Raw genomic sequence first — 14762 nt, 5'->3', positions numbered from 1 at the left:
AAAAATTGGTTTGATATTCCTTTTCAATTATATTTTTTAATCTTTTTGATATCGTTATTTACGTTTTTTCTCTTTGCCTTGATGTCTTGTCTGAATTGTTTTAAAAGCTTTTTACCATATTCTGTCATTTTTCTTCCATGCCCCCTAACAACTCCTCGCGAGACTAAAAGTGAACTGTCAAACTCTCCTTGCTCCCTTGTAGGTCTCTCCTTTGGATTAACACCAAATGGATGCTGTGCTGTGGACTCATCCCCTCACCAACTGCTATGGAGGCATGCCAAGCCATGCAAGTGACCTTTATCACGCAATGAATGCAAGCTCTGCCTTTCAAAGAGGACACAAGTAACCTTTTCTTGTTATCTAAAGAGTTTTTGATCTGAGCAAGGGAGTTGGAAACTGCGGACTGAGGAGATAATTGTAAAACAAACAAACAAAAAAACAAACAAAAACAAGATGCCAAAGCAGTCTGAGGAGATGCTCATGGATCTGTGGATGTCTTTGCTGCTGGTGTGGATTACTTGTGTTCCCTGCGTGTGTATGACTCCTATCATAGGCCAGCCCAAAACTACACAAACTGGTGGGTCTGCAGCAGTGGCGAGTGGTCTTGGTGAAGAACAAAGATTACTGAGTCGTGCCAAGAGAGGATGGGTTTGGAATCAAATGTTTGTGCTGGAGGAATTTTCTGGACCCGATCCCATTCTAGTTGGCAGGGTGAGTACTGTGATTGTCAGCATTATATTAAGCTCGCTTATCGTGGGGAAACATTAATTTGGCCATTTGAATGCTCCCTCCATTTTTTCTTCCCATGGGTAGTGGGTGGGTTTTCAGTTGTCAAGGGGAACAAGAGAAAACGGATGCAAAAAAGTGTGTGTGTGTGTGTGTGTGTGTGTGTGTGTGTGTGTGTGTGTGTGTGTGTGTGTGTGTGTGTGTGTGTGTGTCTGTCTGTCTGTCTGTCTGTCTGTTTGGGGAGGGGGATAATTGAAATTTTGTCAAATAAAAGTGGCATTGTTTGGTTTTTTTTGTATTGTTTTTTTTGCCATTTTGGCTGTCCTTGAAAGATACACTATAGCATTGTTCTACAATAACTCTCCTAGAAAATACAAATATAGACCTCTATTACCTCTGCCCTTAAAAAAAATAAAAAATAAATAAAAAATAAAAAACTGTAATGTCTCAATTTTGTCCACATCTGTTTTTCTAGGTTAATGGATATAAAAAAAAAATAGCATGTCATCGATAAAAGATGGCAACTGTAGTTATGGATAGTTTTTCCTTCGTGGCTCACTAATGAAAGGAAGTGTGGGCTAATCCTGCAGCTAAGGCCCACCTGCTCCCTGGCCCGTATGAGAAAGGTTTGAAGAGAGGGGAAGGCTGCTGGGCATCCCGGCCAAAGCAGCTTGTTTACAGCGCATTGCAAGGACTCACCTGGGGAGAATCAAGCTGGCATCCACACACCCTCTCCCCCAGAATTTTACGTAGCCACTCTTGCATAGACAGAAATGCACAGCATCAAGCACAATATTGATCTTGTTCAGTAATAGGTTTTGCAAATAGTGTTTCATGCCTATATTTGATAATTGCTGGCTTTTATTTCCTGTTGATGACATTTTACAGTTGTAAGGCATTAGAGTATTTTTTCAGACCTTCAGATAGCAGAAAAAAAGGTTAATTTTATCAACTGAAATAGATAAATCCATGTGAGCTTATAAGTAAGTCCACTTCCTCTATTTCGCTTTTTGTTTTTCTTCCCTTTGCATTGTCATATGGCTGCATCAATTAAACATTTTCTACTAGGCAGGGATTTGCACCTGTGTTTGCTGAATACCATATGAACACAAAAACGCTGTTAACTGATGCATTAATTTTTCAAGTGAGTCAATTAGGTAGCCTCTACTGAATTCGACAATGGCTGCTCATCAGAATGCTGAGACAAACAAACACTCACCGGGGTCTGGGTGACCATACATCAGCTTGGAATTTAAAGGTTAGGTTTCAGCTGTGAGAAGCTGAGCATTTAAGAGTTGATGCATCACCTTCAAAGTGGCACTTATTTATACATATTTAACCTGAAAATGCTTTTCAAGGAGATACATGACAAGAAAGCCACAAAAAATATAACATTTTAGTATGCCGAATGAGAAAGAGCGAAAATTCACACACACACTTGCTTAGTGTGCTTTGTGTCTCTGGCTACACAGTGAATCGGTGACACCAAATCAAGTTGTTTTCATGAGGTCATGAATGATTCTTTCAAGGCATCAATCAGTTAATGTTTCATGACAAACCTAACTCGAGCACATGTCCATAAGTAAAGGCATTGTCCTTGAAGGACACAAAAGTATTGGTTGTGGGATTGGGGGGAAGATCTGGGTGAAGATGAGTTTGTCTTGCCTTTTGTGAGGCACAGATGATGATGAGTTGTGCTCACTGCAAGGTTATGAGCACGTGAATATGCCTGGCAGAGCTAAGATAAGTCCTGTGTTAAACGAGAATGACACAGCATTGGTCTGAGACAATAAACCCCTCTCCCTCTCATTCCGTGTGTTTCATTTTGTTCCCTTTGCTCTGTGTTTGTTATGCTTAGTTAAAAAAATGAGTAAAATAGGTGGGAGATTTTAATCAAATGGGTTGTATGACTCTACATATTTTGCACAATTTATTCTGTGTATGAGGCCATCAATGTCTGTGTTTGTGACACAGTATTCAAGCATTCAATCCAACTAAGACTGGACTTTCCCACCTATAATGTTGTAGCTCTGGTGTACTGTAATGTCTAAGGATGTACCTCCATTAAATCTATTTGTGATTAGACTCCCTTCAGCTGTATAAACAATGAGATTGACTGAGTAAGGGACAGAAAGGCATTGTACCATCGATTTTTAATGGTGTGTTGTCCTCAGTGTTCTCTCTCAGCAGAGACAATCAACATAAATGCTGTAAAGTGGGAGGGTGGGTGGAAGAGTGAGAAGGATGGCCAAAAGGCGTGACTGCACCCTTCCCTTTTGCTGTTCTTCTTCAGCGCATCGTTTCTTGACATTGTGATTCAGTGAGTAGCGCGGTCGTCAGCCCCCGTCAGCCCTATTGGAGTCGGAGAGGCAGACATGCAGTACCTGTTAAAGTGAAGCAGGGGAGACAGCTGTGAAAGCTTGTTGCTCAGCTGTAGCTTAACGTGAACACGGTGTTGGAACGGATTTTAGGATTACTCATCATGAGCCAGGGATTGCTTAGAAATAACACATCATTAAGAACAGAAATAGGCAAATGAAGTGTGAAAGTAGATGGGCTTGAACGTATCGCTCACACAGGCTCTGAGACATTTGCTCATTGATGACAATGAGAGGGAGATACCGCTTCAATGTAAAAGAAACCTCTTGTGTAGACCACTGGAAGCTAAACAAAGGGTATTGTCAGGCAAAGCAGCTCTTGATTTACCATAATAGGAGTGTGTCTTGGGTTTTAAAAAGAACTGAGTTTTTCTGTGTATAAGGCTGTTACAATCTTGCTTGAGGACCTTTCTTCATTTTGGCAAAAGCCCTATAGAAATCTGTAGAAATACCAACCAAGTTTTCCAATTGCTTTCCCTCCTCAATCAAAGCTATTTCAATTATTCAAACATAGGAAGATACAACTAATTTACATCAGGCCATTAAATATAAAATATTTTCTGAGAACAAAAGACAAACAGTGAACAAATTGCTGTGTTTGCACTTAAGAGAAATCAAAATGTGTCCTTTGTTGTAGGAAGCAGATGGATGGCAGTTAGCAGCTGAATATCGCACAACCTCAGAAGTAACTTTTCCAGACTCCATCACTTTCCAGCGACCACTTAGCATATGGTGTGTGAGGATTAATAATGACAGATTCCAGCCCACTGAATTGTAGAACTGATGTGGTAAATTGACTGATCCCTCATCCCATTGTCCAACACTTTTATCTACCACAGCAATGTATGTGTTGTTGCACAAAGAGAATTGATAATCAACCATTAATATTCATTAATTCTAGCTGAACTGTGATATTTCGAGGACTGACAGTGATACGAAACGGAAAGAGAAAGTCTTTGATTATTGATACACCAAAGAAAACTGATATGTCCGGAAAAAAACAATACACACTCTGTCTTTGTGTTTGAGTGCCTGGGGAAAAGAAACACAAGCTTCATTCTTCCAAACAAGATGTTTGACAGGATTCACAACAAAGAGGGCCGCAGTAGTATCAGACTGGTGTTGTAATCCACAGGCTGTTTTGCTAGAAACATAACTTATTTTCTGTAATAGGTGATGTTTTGCTCAATCAATCAATCAAGTTTTATTTATATAGTGCTTAATCATGGCAACAGACATTTAAAAACGCTTTAACAGACAAGAGAAACCCAACTGAACCCTCCAGAGCAAGCATAAGCTACAGTGGCGGGGAAAAAGTCCCTCGATAAGGAAGATACTCCGGGCAGGGCCCAGAGTCTTTTGGGCGGCCATCCGCCTTGACCGTTTGGGTGGAAAAGAAATCAAAGGAAGACAAGAACAGAGAAAGAGAAAAAGAGACAGAGAGAGTGGCAGATAGGCCAGATAAAGTCAGTGTCAATATGGTTAAAGTTATGTTTCTCATTGCTAAAGTCAAGGCACAATTACAGCTGTGTGGATGACTGTATGGCAGCACAGAGGAAGACAGGAAGCAGGACCCCAGCCGATGGATAGATGAGGGTTGGTACTGGTGGGCTTGGAAGAGAAGGTCCACAGCACATGGATAGATGGGGGTGATACTGGTGGACTTGGAGGTGCAAGTCCACAGAGGAAGGTTCACAGCGGATGGGGCGGATAAGGGGTGGAACAGTATGATGACATGAAGGAAGAGAGGCAGCAGGACTCCAGCCGATGGTTAGGTGAGGGGTGATACTGGTAGATGGGAGGTGCAGGTCCACGGCAGATGGTCCACAGCGGATGGGTGGATGAGGGGCGAATCAGTACGGTGGTGTGGAGGAAAAAAAAGGAAGCCGGAACCCAGCCAATGATTAGGTTAGGGGTGATACTGGTGGGATGAGAAGAGCAGGTCCGTAGCGGATGGGTGGATGAGGGGTGAACCTGAGAAAAACCTTTGAGGACATAGAGCACAGAGACTCCAGGGAAGAAGTTGAGTTAGTAGGATGTGATTGGAGACTTGGAGAGTGATATCAGAGAGGTGGAGGAGTAACAGAGATGGTTGGAGAGAAGGAGGAGGAGAGGAGCTCAGTGAGTCTGGATGTTGAGTCTCCAGCAGTTTAGCTCTATCAGAAAAACAAAAACGTAGTAGCCTAAGTTGCCTTAATTGTAAAAATTTGTGAAAAAGAAAAGTTTTAAGTCTAGTCTTAAATAGTGAGATGGTGTCTGCCTCCCGAACTGAGGTAGGGGGTTGGTTCCACAATAGAGGGGCTCGGTAACAAAAGGCTCTAGCCCCCGTCCTACCTTTGTAAATTCTAGGAACCACCAGTAGGCCAGTATTTTGAGAGTGTAATGCTCTAGATCAGGGATTCCCAAAGTGTGGTGTGGGCACCCCCTGTGGTGCGCGAGCTGCCGCTAGGGGGTGCGCAAGTGTAATGACAGCTGAGCACCTTCTTGAAATACATATCTAATTAAATAAATAATTTAAACACTTTTTAATGGAGGATTAACAGTTTAAATATTTAAATTCATTCACGCAAATCATTTGTAATTTTCAATTAAAAAACACTTTGGGAAAATTTTTAATTAAAAAAACAATACCCAAAATGCACTTGGCTTTCTCCTAGCTACATGCTAGCTTGTTGTGATAGCAACAACAATAATATGCCGAAATGCATAACTGGTTAAAAACGGGCAGTCTGTCCGGTATTAAATCTGGGAGAAATAAAACAGGACAGGATACTTTGGCCACAACTGAGAGCTGTGCAGTCTACCAGGATGAAGAAATCCAGCAGGAAAAAGAGAGTGATGATGACGAGACAGGGGAAACTGAAAATGAGGAGCACAGAACACAGAAAACTCACCCGGACACTTCATCGGGAGAAGGGGGTAAAGAACACAATGAGACTCGTACTCGAAAGAGAAAACATGATGTTGAACTTGGGCCTATGTTATTTTGATTCTTTGTGGTGGAGTAGAATATTTGTTACCATTTAATAACTGTTACAGTTTGTCAAATAGGCCTGTTTGTTACATAGCAGGGCTCAAACTTGCGCCCATTTTGGTCGCATATGCGCCAAAATTTTCATCAGTGCGACTATTAAATATATTTGGGAGCACCGGTATGACCAGCGAAAAAATCTGGTGTGCCTTTTTTGTGAGACCTCGCTCCTGCGGTCCTGCCAGGAAACAATGACAGCGCAGCTGCAGCTGCTCTCCTGGGCGAGGGAGAGGAGGAACGGAGATGGACGGAGCGTCTCTATTGCTCCGTCACTGCCTTGCTTTTGGGTAGGTGCTCCTGAAGTCTTTGCTGGTGCTACTAACTTCTACATTTGGGAGCACCAGTGCTACCAAGAAAAAAAGTTAATTTTGAGCCCTGCATAGTAATAACTGCTGTTCATCACTCATCTGTAGTCGGCTCGCTCGGCGACCAAATATTATTGTCATTTTTAGATTGTTACTGTTATTCTCCCCACCGTTTCTCAAGTGAGAGATCATTAGGCCCATTATTGCACAATCTATTCTGTGTTAACAGGAGCCTATATTATTAAACTTGATACCTATATGGCTATAAAGACTACGCCTTTTCTTTTTTTTCATGTTTTGGGCATTGGGGGAGCGTCAGTTAAGTCGGGAGGTAGAAGTGGGTGCGCGGACTGAAAAGTTTGGGAACTGCTGCTCGAGATAGATTATATGGAACTAAAAGTTCCGTCAGATAGGTTGGTGCGTGGCCATGAAGGGCTTTGCAAATGAGGAGGAGTATTTTAAAATCTATCCTAGCTTTCACAGGAAGCCAGTGCAGAGAAGCCAACACAGGAGAAATATGGTCTCTGGTACTGGTCCTGGTCAGAACACGGGCAGCAGCATTCTGAATTCGTTGAAGAGTCTTCAGTAACTTTTTGGGGCAGCCTGAAAAAAGAGTGTCACAGTAATCAAGTCTGGAAGTGATGAAAGCATGGCTTAATTTCTCTGCATCAGTCCGTTATAAAATATGCCTGATTTTAGCAATGTTTCGGAGATGGAAAAAGGCCGTTCTCTAAACCTGCTTAATGTGTGTGTTAAACGAGAGATCCTGATCAAAGATGACACCTAGGTTCCTTGCAGTGGTTTTGGCCTCAAATGTGATGCCATCCAAGGCTATTACAACATTTGGCACTACATCACTAACAGTTTTTGGGCCAAGTACAATGACCTCAGTTTTATCAGAAATGAGATGCAAAAAGTTATTGGTCATCCAATCTTTGATCTCTTTGATACACGCCTGTAATTTGCACAACTGATTGATTTCATCAGGTTTAATCGAGAGATATAATTGCGTATCATCGGCATAACAATGGAAGTTGATGGAGTGTTTCTTTATCAAATTAGCCAGAGGAAGCATGTATAAGATAAACAGTATTGGACCAAGAACCGAACCTTGAGGAACTCCATAGCTAACTGCAGTTGACTGGGAGGAGTCGTTATTAACGTTGACAAACTGGGAACAGTCAGTTAAATAGGACTTAAACCACCTTAATGCGGATCCCTTAATACTAATTGTTTTGTCCAGTTGTGCCAGAATAATATTGTGGTCAATAGTGTCAAACGCCACACTAAGGTCCAAGAGAACTAGTATGGAAACAAGTCATCTGTCTCAAGTGGTTAGAAGGTCATTGCTAACCTTGACAAGTGCTATTTCCGTACTATGATGTTCCCTAAAACCTGACTGGAAATTCTCGAATAAACTGTTGGATTTAAGGAAATCACATAACTGATAAATAAAAATCGGAGATTTGAGATGGGTCGATAATTATTTAGAGCAGTAGGGTCCAGGTTAGTTTTTTTGAGAAGTGGCTTGGTTACAGCTACTTTAAAGGACCGTGGTACATATCCAGCTGATAATGACAGGTTAATTATATTAAGGAAGTGGTTGCTAAGTAAAGGTAAGGCTTCTTTGATGAGTTTAGTTGGAATTGGATCTAACAGACAGGAGGATGGTTTAGCTGAGGAGATTATTTTAATCAGATGACTGATCTGTATTGGAGAAAAGACATCTATAGAACCAAAGGGTTCAGGAGTCAGCTGTGTGTTTTCAAGATCTAAGAGACCTAAAGAAGGACCAGAGTTTGAGGACAGGATGCCATAAATTTTGTCTCTGATGAGCAGGATCTTAATATTGAAGAAATTCATAAAATCATTGCTGTGTAGACTTGATGGAATACTAGGCTCAAATGCACTGTGGTTCTTTGTCAGTCTGGATACAGTACTGAACAAGAATCTGTGATTGTTTCTATTGTCCTAGATTAATGACGAATAATAGGCTGCTCTAGCGGAACGAAGTGCCTTCCTGTATGTATGTAAACCATCTTGCCACGCAGAGCGGTGTTCTCCTAGTTTAGTAGAACGGCATTTCCTCTCAAGTTTTCGGGATTCTTGCATTAATTGGTGAGTATGAGAGTTAAACCAGGGAGCTCGCATCCCCTGTTTTATAGTCTTATTTTTTAGTGGAGCAATTAAATCTAAGGTTTTTTGCAGAGTATGAAGTAACTTCAACAAACTCATCAATTTGAGATGGACTAACATTAACTGAGTTCGGAAAATGACCCGCTGTATAGTTCAGTAGTGGGATTAGATTAAGCATACTTGGGATTTCTTCCCTGAATTTAGAAATAGTATGATCTGATAAATTTCTAGTACAAACTTTTTTTGTAGGAAGGAAATTACACAATAGCCAAATGTCAAAAGTTATCAGGCAGTGGTTAGAAAGGATAGGATTATGTGGAAAGATGACTAACTTCAATTTCAATCCCATAAATCAGGACTAAGTCCAGAGTATGCTTGAACTGGTGAGTAGATTCATATACACACTGACTAAAGGCTATGGAGTCTAGTAATGACACAAATGCCCTACTGAGGTTATCATTAGTGTCGTCCACGTGAATATTGAAATCACCAACAATAATGACCTTATCAGTTTTAAGAATTAAACTAGTTAGAAATCGGCAAATTCAGATAGAAAGTCACTGTATGGACCAGGAGGACGATAAATGATGACAAATAATAGAGGCTGAAGTAGTTTCTGGATTGGGTTAGATAAGGTCAGATAAAGACTTTCAAATGAATTGAAGATCATTTTTGGTTTAGGGCTCAATTCTAGTGAGGAATTAAAAATAGATGCAACTCATCCACCTCTGATCTGATAATTTAGGTGTCTAGAAGGAGTAGCTTCATTTAGGGAAAAATACTCATCCTCACTTAGCCAGGATTCTGTTAAACAGAATAAATCTATATGATAATCTGATATAATGTCATTGATTAAAACATGGTTTGAAGACAGAGATCTAATATTTAGGAGACCACATTTTATTGTTTTGTACTCCGGAGCTGTTGAAGTCCTGGTTTTGATTTTTATTAAATTTGGATGTCCAGTTGCTTTCCTCTGGACTTGACATGACTTAAGTTTACATGAATTAACTTTAAATGGTCGAGAGACAGACACAGTCTCAATGGTGTGTACAGTGGGTGACAATACAGTAGGTGAAAGTGTAGTGGGTAACATTACAGTGGGTAACATTACAGTGGGTAAAGGTACAGTGGGTGACCGTTCTAGGAGTGCAGAGACCCGGAATCGTTTTAGCACAGACAAAACATTTTCAATCTAGTTTTTTTCTTTTCATTTGAAAACATTCTCAGGTGAAGCTGATGAGAAGTCAGGAGTTGGATTCATTGGCTTTGGATGTCCCTCATACCTAAGATTGGAGATTGGAGTTATACTACTTCTGTATCTTTACCAGCTGAGTGAATGATCTTTTACTGTGATAGTAGTCCAAATTCAATTCAGAGATTTTTGCTTTTTTTGGTGCTTTCTACACTTTGGGCTGTTTGTACAAAGATGCAGGACAACAATCTATAAATACTATTGCAAGCTACTTCTGCTTGGCTGGGTTGTCTGTCTTCTGCCCCCACACCTCTTTCTCCATCCTATTTCCTCTCTCTCTCTCTCTCTCTCTCTCTCTCTCTCTCTCTCTCTCTTGCTGTATTTTTCTCTCCCTGTCTCATTCTGTGATAGAGTGATTGTTGAGAGAGTGACTCTTGAACCAAAGTAGGCTTGTCTCCCGGTTGATGGGGTGTGGTAAAATGACATTGTGAAGATTCCAACAAGTGTTTGGCTTTGGTGATGTGCGGTAAAGCTAAAGTGAGACTGAGCCTTAGACTCTCCTTCCACTGGGCCAGGTATACAGCAGAATGAAGTGTGATCCCTCTTCTTTTTTTGAGTCAAGTCAATGTGGCTTCTGAATTGCCGATAACCCCCACCCTCCACCTTAATATGCATTTACTCTAGCTCCAACAATTGAGCGAATATCTGTCTATGCTTCTGATTGATGGATTTAGAGTGGGAGTTAACGAGAATATTAGTCGAATTATTGCCTGTGATTGATGGCCATTTTGACACATAAATTATAAGCATTGGCTCAGTTAAAATAAATTCTGAAATACAGCCCAAATTAGACACAGGTTTCAGTGCCACAGTGAGAGGGTGGAATCAAAAGGCTGTCATTAAATCTAGAAAAAGAAAACCCATCAGTGTTTGCTGGACTTCATTCCAATTGGTTTCTCACACCCACAACAGCTCCTGGAATACAGCTCTGTAATCTCTCTTCACACAGCACCAAAAAGATCTGTATTGAGCCACAGTCTAGCAGCTGCTGTGTGTCTCTCAGACCTTAGATCTCCATTCCCACATTTTGTATAATTTAGAAAAAAAAAAGAAAAAAGTTAACATCCCTCTGTTCTCTGCTTCTACTTCTTTTCCAGCACTCTCTTACCATACTCCTCTGTGTCGTAGAGGCTCACCTGCACAATGCATTACTAGTACAGCCAGGGCCATTATATCAATGGACGATGGTCACAGTCTTCCTCTCACCTCCCAATTCCTGTCTCTGTATGTTACTCCCAGTCTGCAGTAAAACAGTATGCCCAGTGATGGCTCAGATAGAGATGTGGGATTGTATTAGTGCTGCCCTTCTAGAGCTTGACAGGTTGTCTATGGCTTTGAGTTGTCATCCTCATTCCCATTAACAACCTGTTTTTGTGAAAGTGTTTGTGTCTTTTGTACAATAGGCAATTTGGAAGTATTATGGAGTGGAAATGAGATAAGGGGAATAGTGTACATTTAGACATGAGGTTTGCATCTGTGAGAAGAGGATGCAAAGGACAGGTTTAGATGGAGTAACAGTAAATACAGAGCATCCATGAAGCCTTATAGCTGCTGTATCTTTGTAAACAAGTCGTCAGTGCAGCAATATTTATGAACAATGTCTCTCCAAACTGTTCTTTGTGTTTTGAGCAGCCAGAAATTGCTAACTAAATCTGTGACATTTCAAATTTATAGGTGACCTCATCCTCACTGTTGTTATTACTTAAAACATTGTCATTGCTCGTATCTTAAATGCTATTGCCTATTAAATTGGTTCACCAGCCTGTCAGTCGACATTTCCCAGTTGAGAAGATGTCACTCATAATGTTCCTTCTATGTTTTCCTGGACAAACCTGCACATCCATGAGCTCCACAACCACATGGGAAATAAGTATCAGGTGCATGGGCAGTTCTCCCATATGGGCCACCGTGCAACTGAGTCAATAAACCCCAGTTTTAAAACAAAGACAAAAAAAAAAACCTTGTAGCTGAAAACTGGCCTATGATGCTGAGTGATTACTTAGCATCATAGGTGGCACTAAAAGCATGAAAAGAGAAGAAAAGTGGCTCAGAGCTCGGAGCTATTGCTCTTTCCACTGCCACAATTGAAATCAGGTTGAAGGACAAACTTAGCCCCAGTAGATGACATGGATGAACATGAAACATGTAGCAGAGATGAGAGTAACATCTTTGGCAAAGGAGCCCAGAGTCAGAGCACAGGCAACGCACCAGTCACCTGAGACAGTTGATAGTGAAGGAGGCATATTTTTTCTGCTCAAGTTTTGGCTATGTCAGTTACCAATGAGGAGCTAGCAGCTACATAGGTAGAAATTATAAGACATGAATTAGTTGTTGGAATGTTTCTACTTACTGTTCTTATTTTGGCGTTGCTGCTGTCCAAATGACAGTCCATCCCTGACTAGTACTACAGGGTTCAATATATTTAAATGTATATTAACTTCCTAAGATTTAATACTAACATTTGATACTGTCATTATAATATTTTTATGAGTTCTACTTTCCAATTATTATTATTATTATTAGTAATAATAATAATAATAATAATAATAATAATAATAATAATAATATCATTAATTTCTTTTCTTTTTTTTTTTAGTATTTTAATGTTATATATTCGAATTACTCCTCCAAGAGCTGCCACCTTATCGTGGTGGGGGAGTTTGAGTGCCCGAATGATCCCAGGAGCTATGTTGTCAGGGGCTTTATACTCCTGCTAGGGTCTCCCATGGCAAACAGGTCCTGGGTGATGGGCCAGACAAAGACTAGTCAAAAACCCCTATGATGGCAAAAAAATCGAGGACCGTGACGTTGTCCAGTATGGCACAACTGGGGCCCCACCCTGGAGCCAAGCCCGGGATTGGGGCTCGTATGTGAGTGCCTTGGTCTCTGCCCGACCAGGCTCAACCCGAAAGGACAACGTGGGCCCAACCTCCAGTGGACTCACCACCCGCCGAGGAAACCAATAGAGGACAGGTGCAGTGTGGATTGGGTGGCAGTCGTCAGCATGGGGCTCGACGACCCGATCCCCAGACAAAGAGTCTAGCTCTAGGGATATGGAATGTCACCTCGCTGGGTGGAAGGAGCCAGAGCTTGTGAGAGAGGTTGAGAGGTACCGACTAGATATAGTCGGTCTCACCTCCACCCACAGCTTGGATTCTGGACCTAAACCCTTGAGAGGGGCTGGGCTCTCCACTTTTCTGGTGTTGCCCAAAGTGAGAGGCGGCGGGCTGGTGAGGGCTTGCTTGTGGCCTCACAGTTCAGCCGTTATATGTTGGAGTTCATCCCGGGGAACGGGAGTCTCTGTGGCTTCGGGTTGGGGACAGGTGTCTCACAGTCATTTCGGTCTACGGGCCAAATGGCAGTGCGGAATACCTGGCCTTCTTGGAGTTCCTGGGAGGACTACTGAATAGTGCTCTGACTGGGGACTCCACTGTTCTCCCTGGGGACTTCAACGCTCACGTGGGCAATGACAGTGAGACCTGGAAAGGGGTGATTGGGATGAACGGCCTCCCCGATCTGAACAGCAGTGGTGTTCTGTTATTGGACTTCTGTGCGAGTCACACTTTGCCCATAACAAACACCTTGTTCAACCACAGGGATGTCCATAAGTGCACATGGCACCAGGACACCCTAGGCCAGAGGTCGATGATCAAATTCGTTGTCGTATTATCAGACCTCCGACTGAGTGTGTTGGGCATTCGGGTGAAGAGAAGGGCAGACCTGTCAACCGATCACCACCTGGTGGTGAGCTGGATCCGCTTGCAGAGCAGGGGGCCAGACGGACTCGGCAGGCCCAAACGTGTTTTGAGAGTCTGCTGGGAACATCTGGCAGAACCCTCTGGCAGTGAGGTCTTCAACTCCCACCTCCGGGAGAGGTTCTCCCAGATCGTGCAGGAGGCTGGAGACATTGAGTCAGAGTGGACCATGTTCTCCGCCTCCATTGTCGAAGCAGCTGCTTGGACCTATGGTTGCAAGGTCTCTGGTGCCTGTCACAGTTGTAACCCCTGAACTCGGTGGTGGACACTGGAAGTAAGGGATGCCGTCAAGCTGAAGAAGGAGTCCTTTCAAATCTTGTTGAATTGTGGGACTGCAGCTCAAGTAGTTGCGGAGGCAAAAACTCGCGTCTGGGAAGAGTTCGGGGAGGCCATGGAGGAAGACTAAAGGTCAGTCTCAAAGAAATTCTGGCAAACCATCTGGCGCCTCAGGAGGGGGAAGGGGTACACAGCCAACAATGTTCATAGTAGAGGCGGAGAGCTGTTGACCTTGACTGAGGATATTGTCGGGAGGTGGAAAGAATACTTTATCTCCTCAATCCCGCTGCCATGTCTTACACAGAGAAAGCAGACGCTGGGGTCTCAGAGGTGGACTCGTCCATCACCCAAGCTGAAGTCACCGAGGTGGTTGCCAAACTTCCCATTGGCAAAGCACCAGGGGTGGATGAGATTCACCCTGAGTACCTCAAGTCTCTGGATGTGCAGGGACTGTAAGGGTTGACATGTCTCTGTAACATCGCATGGCAGTCGGGGACAGTACGTCTGGATTGGCAGGGGTGGTGATCCCTCTTTTCAAAAAAGGGGACTGGAGGGTGTGTTCCAACTATAGAGGGATCACACTCCTAAGCCTCTCGGGGAAAGTCTATTCCAGTTTACTGGAGAGGAGGATTAGACCGATAGTTGAACCGTGGATTCAGGAGGAACAATGCGGTTTTTGTCCCGGTTGCGGAACACCGGACCAGCTCTACACTTCCCATCGTGTGCTCGAGGGTTCATGGAAGTTTACCCAACCAGTCCACATGTGTTTTGTGGATCTGGAGAAAGCATTCGATCGTGTCCATCGTGGCATCTTGTGGGGAGTGCTTCGGGAGTATGGGATCCGGGGTTCTTTGCTGAGGGCTGTCCGGTCCCTGTATGACCGAATCCAGAGCTTGGTTT

General features: G+C 42.7%; 1 protein-coding gene across 1 annotated transcript in view; it reads left to right on the top strand.

Moving 5' to 3' along the window:
- The first annotated feature begins 410 nt into the window (after positions 1-410).
- The window catches only part of cdh8 (cadherin 8), a 157321-nt gene continuing 142969 nt past the window's right edge, over positions 411-14762 (top strand). The window contains exon 1 of the mRNA XM_068311272.1: positions 411-711. Coding sequence (XP_068167373.1) covers positions 454-711 — 258 coding nt within the window. The 5' untranslated portion in view covers positions 411-453. The remainder of the gene's footprint in view (positions 712-14762) is intronic.

The sequence above is a fragment of the Antennarius striatus genome, chromosome 1 (assembly GCF_040054535.1).
Source record: "Antennarius striatus isolate MH-2024 chromosome 1, ASM4005453v1, whole genome shotgun sequence".
Classification (NCBI taxonomy): Eukaryota; Metazoa; Chordata; class Actinopteri; order Lophiiformes; family Antennariidae; genus Antennarius; species Antennarius striatus.
The sequence above is the reverse complement of the archived record's forward strand: the minus strand, read 5'-3'. Positions and strand labels throughout refer to the sequence as shown.